Source organism: Engraulis encrasicolus, chromosome 7, assembly GCF_034702125.1.
Source record: "Engraulis encrasicolus isolate BLACKSEA-1 chromosome 7, IST_EnEncr_1.0, whole genome shotgun sequence".
Taxonomy (NCBI): domain Eukaryota; kingdom Metazoa; phylum Chordata; class Actinopteri; order Clupeiformes; family Engraulidae; genus Engraulis; species Engraulis encrasicolus.
In genome coordinates, this window is record NC_085863.1 from 18,153,006 (window position 1) to 18,160,916 (window position 7,911).

General features: G+C 45.3%; 1 protein-coding gene across 1 annotated transcript; it reads left to right on the forward strand.

The window, feature by feature from the left end:
* The first annotated feature begins 214 nt into the window (after nucleotides 1-214).
* On the forward strand, nucleotides 215-3,204 carry dhrs13a.2 (dehydrogenase/reductase (SDR family) member 13a, tandem duplicate 2). The gene is made up of 5 exons (XM_063203016.1): nucleotides 215-405; nucleotides 668-786; nucleotides 1,083-1,206; nucleotides 1,444-1,770; nucleotides 2,293-3,204. Exons 1-5 carry the CDS (start codon nucleotides 276-278, stop codon nucleotides 2,550-2,552), a joined length of 960 nt encoding a protein of 319 aa, XP_063059086.1. The 5' UTR covers nucleotides 215-275; the 3' UTR covers nucleotides 2,553-3,204.
* The last annotated feature ends 4,707 nt before the right edge of the window (nucleotides 3,205-7,911 follow it).

The window sequence follows — 7,911 nt, forward strand, 5'->3', positions numbered from 1 at the left end:
CGAAGAAACGACGGCCACTTTTGTTTCATAGGCCTAAATATAACAAGCACTCCTATTTATATTCTTTTTGGGTAGTAGTGACGAAGGCGAGGAAACAGCGCAGCCTAGACCGGTTCTCCCGCTGTAGAGCTCTAGTTCAATAGCCTACTGAAAGTGGTAAACCGGTAAAACAGGCATGGAGACAGGCCACTACAAAACCCACTGCTGTCATCGGCGCTCTTATCATTTTCACCTGAGGAGGAGGAAAGGCCGTCCTTCCACTAGAAGACTCCAAGATGTTTCCACTGGTGATTGCTTCAGTAGTTGTCCTAGCAGGAGTTTATGTTCTTTTGGTGGAAACGCTCTTCAAAAGTTCTCAATGCAAGAGTTCCACTGGGATGTCTGGCAAAACAGTCATCATTACAGGTATGATTTTACGGTTTTGAGTTTCATAACCCAAACGGTATGATCTGCCACTAAAGTGTAGGCCTGGTGCTACAGTCAGTGAATATAATTTGATTTATGACATCCCATTTTTTTAAAGACAATCATGGACTGACTAAACTGATCTCTTGATGAGTGTTGTGTCTAGTTAGCAGTTGTCCGTCGGTGGCCTCTGATTTATTTGTTCTTAGCTGCTACACTTGACATCTAATTGAAATGTCTGACGTCATGGCCTCGATTTTAGGAGGAAACACGGGCATTGGGAAAGCCACCGCCACTGAGCTGGCGAGAAGAGGAGCAAGAGTGATCCTGGCATGTCGAAACAGGCAGAAGGCTGACGAGGCTATTGAGGATATCAAGCGAGTATGTGGTTTTCTAAGAATACTTTTATAAAATTCCGTTCTCCAAGTTGTCTTGATTTTTTTTAATTGAAAGAAGTGTCTGATACAAATGCAATATGAATCAAACAAACAAATAACAACATATACATCCGTCAATGTAGACAGAATATCTGCAGATATTGTAGATGTATAAAGACAGACAAACATAATATTCAGGAACAGGTGCCTTGTATTAGACTGCCATAGGCCTCAGACAATGACATCATGCTTGTCAATTTAATAAAATACATTATAATAAAATACATTTTCTTTCACCAGGAGACTGGAAGTTGTGATGTGGTGTACATGCAGTTGGACCTAGCAAGTCTCCAGAATATTCGCAACTTTGCCCAGACATTCCTGAAGACTGAGTCCAGACTGGATGTACTCATCAATAATGCTGGTATGTGGCCGTACCTGGAAATATGTGGGCCTAAATGCTGTGACGGCTGCTTTAAACGTTATTTTCAGCAAAAATAAACGTATAAGCGCACAAAGTATCACACTTTCAACATGTGTAGTCACTTCTGTCTCTTGTTGCTGATCTCTCTCTCTCTCTCTCTCTCTCTCTCTCTCTCTCTCTCTCTCTCTCTCTCTCTCTCTCTCTCTCTCTCTCTCTCTCTCTCTCCGTCCCTCGCAGGCCTGGTGGCTGACGGGCGCACTGAGGACGGTTTTGGGATCGAGTTCGGCGTGAACCACCTGGGCCACTTCCTGCTCACCTGTCTCCTCCTGGACCGGCTGAAGGAGGCGCCGGAGGCCCGCGTGGTCACCCTGTCCTCCATGGCCCACCGCTGGGGCAGGATCGACTTCGACCGCCTGGCTGCCCACAAGGACCTGGGCACCGGCCTGTACAGCTGGCAGTTCTTCCACGCCTACTGCAACAGCAAGCTGTGCAACACCCTCTTCACCCACGAGCTGGCCAAGAGGCTGAAGGGGACCAACGTCACCTGCTACAGCGTCCACCCAGGTACATAAACACACACGGACACACACACACACACACACACACACACACACACACACACACACACACACACACACACACACACCTCAAGGGCACGAAGGTCACCTGTTACAGCATCCACCCAGGTACGTAAGCAAACACACACACACACACACACACACACACACACACACACACACACACACACACACGTAAAGAAAACACAAAACGCATTCCAACCAGGGGCGGTGCTATGGGGGGGGGCTATCAGTGTCTTGCCCTGGGGTCCCCCTGTGTGTTGTTCCAACACTAGTTCCAACTATACTGTTGCACATTATATTTTGTTTTGTTCTTTTGGGTTAAAATGAGTGTTGCCAACTTCTTTTACATCGTTCAAGCCATGCATCATCAGTCAACATTGTTTCATGGCATGTTGCAAGTGTCTGATGAGAAAATATTCCCTTTCCACACTTTCTTTGACCCCAATTGTTTCCTTCTTATTTCTCCTACATCTCCGCCGCTCGGCCCCCTTCTCCTCCTCACCAGGCGTCGTGAAGACGGAGCTGTCGCGCCACGTCAGCTTATGGCAGATGGTCATCGTGGACCCCATTTCCCGCCTCTTGTTCCTGGACCCCAAGACGGGCGCCCAGACCACACTTCACTGCGTCCTGCAGGAGGGCATCGAGCCGCTGAGCGGACGCTACTTCACCTGCTGCGCCCCACAGGAAGTGGCCGCCCACTGCAAGGACGACGCCGTGGCCAAGAAGCTGTGGGACGTTAGCGAGATGCTATGTGGTCTGGCTTGAAGACGCAGAGAGGCTGTGTGGTCTGGCTTGAAGATGAGAGAGACAGAGTGCGTGGGCGTGTGTGTGTGTTAGGGGCCTCCACGACGATTCGATTCGATATCAATTTCTTCAGGCAGCGATTCGATTATTTCCGATACTAAGAATGCCCCACGATACGATTTTTTTCCCCAATTATTTTTCCACCTCTATCATGTTACACAATTAACAGCTATGGCATTGGGCAGGGGCCCAAGATACGATATGATTCGATCGTCGGCCGCAGGATCGATGCATGGATACATATTGATAATTATTAACACTGTGTGTGTGTGTGTGTGTGTGTGTGTGTGTGTGTGTGTGTGTGTGTGTGTGTGTGTGTGTTCGTTCGTTCGTGCGCACACGCTTGAGAGAGGTGGACTTGGAATGGACTAGGAGATATCATTATGTTGCGCACTTCATGTGGTGCAAAAGAGCTCTTTGTGTGTTGTTGTGCATTTCAATTCTTTTTGTGGCACAATTTTTCTGTTTTTGTACACCAGCTATATGTCTTTTCTCACAGTGTGTGACTTGAATTGTTTTGGTTTGCTCATGTGAATTATATTGTACATACCCATCTTCAAATATTGTATGAATAATCTTGTAAATAAATCTCACATGGTAGTCATTCAAGGTTTTGAAGTCCCACCCAGCCTGTGATGAATCTCTTTTTTTTGGTTAATATTTTTTAGGGGCTTTTATGCCTTTATTTGACAGGACAGTCGAAGATGGTGACAGGAAGTGGATGGGACAGAGAGACCGGGGCAGATCGGGAAATGACCCCGGCCGTACTCGAACCGGGGTCCCCGTGGGTGGGCATTCAAGCCCAAATGTGGGGGGCTTAGCGCGCTGCGCCACAGCGCCCCCGTGATGTATCTCTACAATAGACCTAGTGGGCACCTCTGGGCCTGCCCATGAAACTGCTTATTGTCCCCCCACGTTTGCTCCACCCGCTGTATGTAGTGGCTAATTAATATGATTGGCACTGCACAACCAGCGGGTGGGGTGGAGCATTCGGAGGAAAACATGCAGTTTATGGGTGGGCCAGAAGTGTCGACTGGGTCTATTGTTACAATTTGTAGTCATGTTAACAAGCCTGAGAACAGTAATGACAGTCCTGTCCTCAAGACTGCATCACTGGAGAGATGCCAGGGGCTTTTCAAGACACTGTGTGTGAACATTCCTCAACAGCGAGCGAGAGGAACAGACACACAGGCCAACACATACGTACATAGTAAGCCAACTGGGTGTAAGGTATTGTTTCTTCAATGTTGCTTAGCGGTTTCGCCCGTCACTCTGATGTTGCTTCAGAGGCTTGTGTGAGAAGACAGGTCCAGCAGGTGTGTAATAATGGGAGTGTTGAACTAGTCTTGCACACAGCCTCACAGTCCCTGGGCATGTGCACATGTTATCCAGCCTTCGTGACTTTTGAAATGTAGGCTTACTCGATATAGTCCAAAAAAAGTCTCGCCAGATCAGCGCTTACCCTAGGTTTTACTCAAGGCTCTACAACATTGTGCATGTTGGAGCACTGAGGCATGCGGTGTAAGGCTTTGGTCTCCAAACAAAGGCCCTCGGGCCAAATCCGGACCGGGCATGGCATACATTTGGGCCGTCATAAAGTCAGAACAAATGAAAACTTAAATGTATGTAATTTTTGATCACTAAAACTTCAGAGGGTCATTTCTCTCCACAGAGTTAGATCTTATGCTAACAGTCTTATAACAGATATTGACAAGAAGGGAAAACGGAAAAGCAAAAATCTGTCCATAGTCAGACATTTAGTTTGTTTCTCAATGGGTTGGGATGTTGGTTTGGCCCGTAGCCTCACTTGCTCTACGTAATATGGCCCTTGCAGAAAAATAATTGGGGACGACTTGGTAAGGTATTGTTTCTTTGATGTTGCTTAGTGGTTTCGCCCGTCATTCTGATCTTGCTTGAGAGGCTTGTGTGAGAAGACAGGTCCAGCAGGTGTGTAATGGGAGTGTTGAACTTGTCTTGCACACAGCCTCACAGTCCCAGGGCATGTGCACACATTCTCCAGCCTGCAAGACTATTGAAATGTACTCGACAGGGGGTTACCATAGTCAAAAAAAGTCTCTCCTGATCAGCTCTCTATAAAATGCGAGTGTATTCTGTCTCCAGGGCTTTCCATGGTCTCTCATACAAAGCATTTGAAAATAACCATGAATACTGATTTAGCTGAGGACTGGCCCACACTCACACACACACACAGATGAAGCAATACAACATTCAGACATCAAAGATCAAGGAGATATTAAAACGGTAAACGCCTTTACTCCCTTGTCCAAAATATACCATTTCCCCCTCTACAACGTTGTGCGTAGGAGCACTGAGGCATGATGGAAGGCAGGGCTATTCAATTAGAATTTCATCTGGGCCACATATCGAAACTCAGCACTGAAGTGGGGTTGCATAGTTGCAGCCATCACCAACACGGAAATGACACTTAAAATCAGAAGTCTACAAACAATTTTTAAACATGTTCCTCTAACCTAAACCTAACCACATTGAATGTAAATGTACAAGACAATAATGATGATGATAATGAGATTCACAAGAAAATAATGTGTCATACTGCAGTATCAAAACTAAAATGTGTATTGCTACAGTTGGGGGCCATGCCTGGACCGCATCTGGACCACATGTGGCCCTTGGGCCGCCAATTGAATAGCCCTTTTGTAAGGTATTGTTTCTTCAATGTTGCTTAGCGGTTACACCCGTCACACTGATTCAATGTGAGAGGCTTGTGTCAGAAGACAGGTCCAGCAGGTGTGTAATAATGGGAGTGTTGAACTTACACACAGCCTCACAGTCCCTGGGCACGTGCACATGTTATCCAGCCTGCGTGACTATGTAAAGGTGAGAGGTGAACATAGTCAAAGAAAATGTCACCTCTTTGCAGCTTAGGCCTACACCCCAGGACATATTACCTGTTGTCCTCTCACCTCTAATTGACTAGGACTGAACTGAGCAATTAGGTTGTCAAGGCCTTAATGCAGGAATGTCAATTTATCAAATAACAAATGGGCTAAAATTATGCACGCACACACTTATGCCATAAGAGGAAAAATTCACAAGCACTTACTCCCATCATACTATATGGTAGTTGAAATGGGCCTGCGCATACCGGTCTGTTGTTGTAAAAAGTAAATGAGGGTGAGATATTACACTGTCCTGGGCCCATATGCATGTGAGACACCAAATCTCATGTTCAAGTCATGTTACTATATATATAAATGGAGTATGTTGGCCAACTCCAAGTGCAACTTTCAAGTCAGACTTGCAGCCCAGAGGTTGCCGGTTTGAGTCCTAACCTGCCAGGTTGGTGGGAGGAGTAATTAACCAGTGCTCTCCCCCATCCTCCTCCATGACTGAGGTACCGCCCCATCGCACTGTTCCCTTACACCGCAGTGGTTCCCAAACTTTTCTCCTTGTGCACCCCTTTGTACATTTCAATGTGTTTCACGCACCCCCTAAGCAAATGTTTTGGTGTACTTATGGCCACTCAAATATGGCTTCACTGCACAAATCATTGCATATTTTGCAGAGCCATTTAGGGAATCCTCATTTCCAATAGACTTGATGTTTCTTCAAGCATACAATTCACCATACAATTAAAAACTACTTCATGTTCATTAATGCTGTATAAAAACACACATATCCGCCATTGCTCAATTCAGCTTGCGCATCCCCTTGTGGCAGGCCACGCACCCCCAGGGGTGCACGCACCACAGTTTGGGAAACCCTGCACAGGTGAGGCATAAATGCAATTTTGCAGTGTGCACTTGTGTGCTGTGGAGTGCTGTGTTACAATGACAATGGGAGTTGGAGTTTCCCAGCTGGGTTTTCACTTCACTTTTCACTATAATAGACATATGAAATGACCCAGATCTGGTGATCCTTAATTGGCTGATTCCAAGCTATTTAACCCATTAAATGCAACATCAAGTGTAACACATCTTCCATAAAATTTATTTAGATTTGTACAAGGCAAATACACATTTAGAACACAACATAGACATACATAAGAGTTTTCTTTCTTCCGTTTCTTTGTTTTGTCAGGGTTCCAGAGACAACTTTACAGGAGCAGGTGCACTCTCCTAGCAGCATGATACAAAATACTGAAAACATGAAGATGTAGGGTGCCTTCCAATATGCACACTCCCACCCTCCACTTGTGCTTGTGGCCTCGCCCCGCATCCTGCCTGGCCCAGCCTCCGTGGAGAAAATAATTAAGTTTCCCAGCTGTCAGTCTAGCCAATACAAACTTTTGGGGGGCTGTTTTTCGTTCACTGTGCAAATGAGGAAATTACATTAGAATTGTGCTTTTGCAAGATATTGAATTCATTTTCGGTCGTCAGTGACATCATCATGAGGTCACAAGCAGGCAAGTGAGCAAGGGAGGACGGAAGTCTGCATATTGGAATCCACCCGTACTCTGCCTTTGGGGCTTACTGTAGCGTCACCAACCTACACTCCTGGGGTGCATTTCTCTTAACCATAGCTGCTCACTATGTTAGCTACTTTGTTGTTTGCAATGCAATTTCCCATTGACAACTATCGAAGTTGCTAACTGGTTAGCAACTATGCTTTCGAGAAACGCACCCAAGGGCTTTCCCTAGTTTATCTAATGTTCTCTCTCTCCGGGGCCTGCCATAGTGTCTGTAAAGAAATGTGAAATGTACTCGACAGGTGTTTACTATAGTCAAATAAAACTCTCCAGAGCTTGCCCTAGACTCTCAAAAAAATGTTAAATGTATTCTGTGTCCAGGGCTTTCCATGGTCTCGTCTAAAGCATTTGAAAAATAACCATCAATACTGATTTAGCGGAGGACTGGCCCACACACACAGATGAAGCAATACAACATTCAGACATCAAAGATCGAGGTGATATTAAAACAGTAAACGCCTTTACTCCCTTTTCAATAATCCAAAATATACCTTTCCCCCCCTCTACAACATTGTGCATGTAGGAGCACCTAGGCATCACCACCACACAAACATGCAAATCCACATCCACTACTATTAAGGCTGTATCTGTCTCCCTTGTCATCCAATCATATCTTAAAACACTTACTGAGGAAATAAATTATACACAAGGAGAATGACAGGTCCTAAGCCCAACACATAACAACTTAAAAGACTAAAACACATTAGAGCTGAAAGGACTAAAACAGCTAATACTGTAAGGAATTTGAGAATTGAAATCAAAAGTGCTTAAAAGATCATACTAAAGCCTCTCAAAACTATGCATACCTATTTAAGGAAAAGTCTCTAAAACAAAAATTGTATCCTAACTCATAACGACAGTACAGGAAAA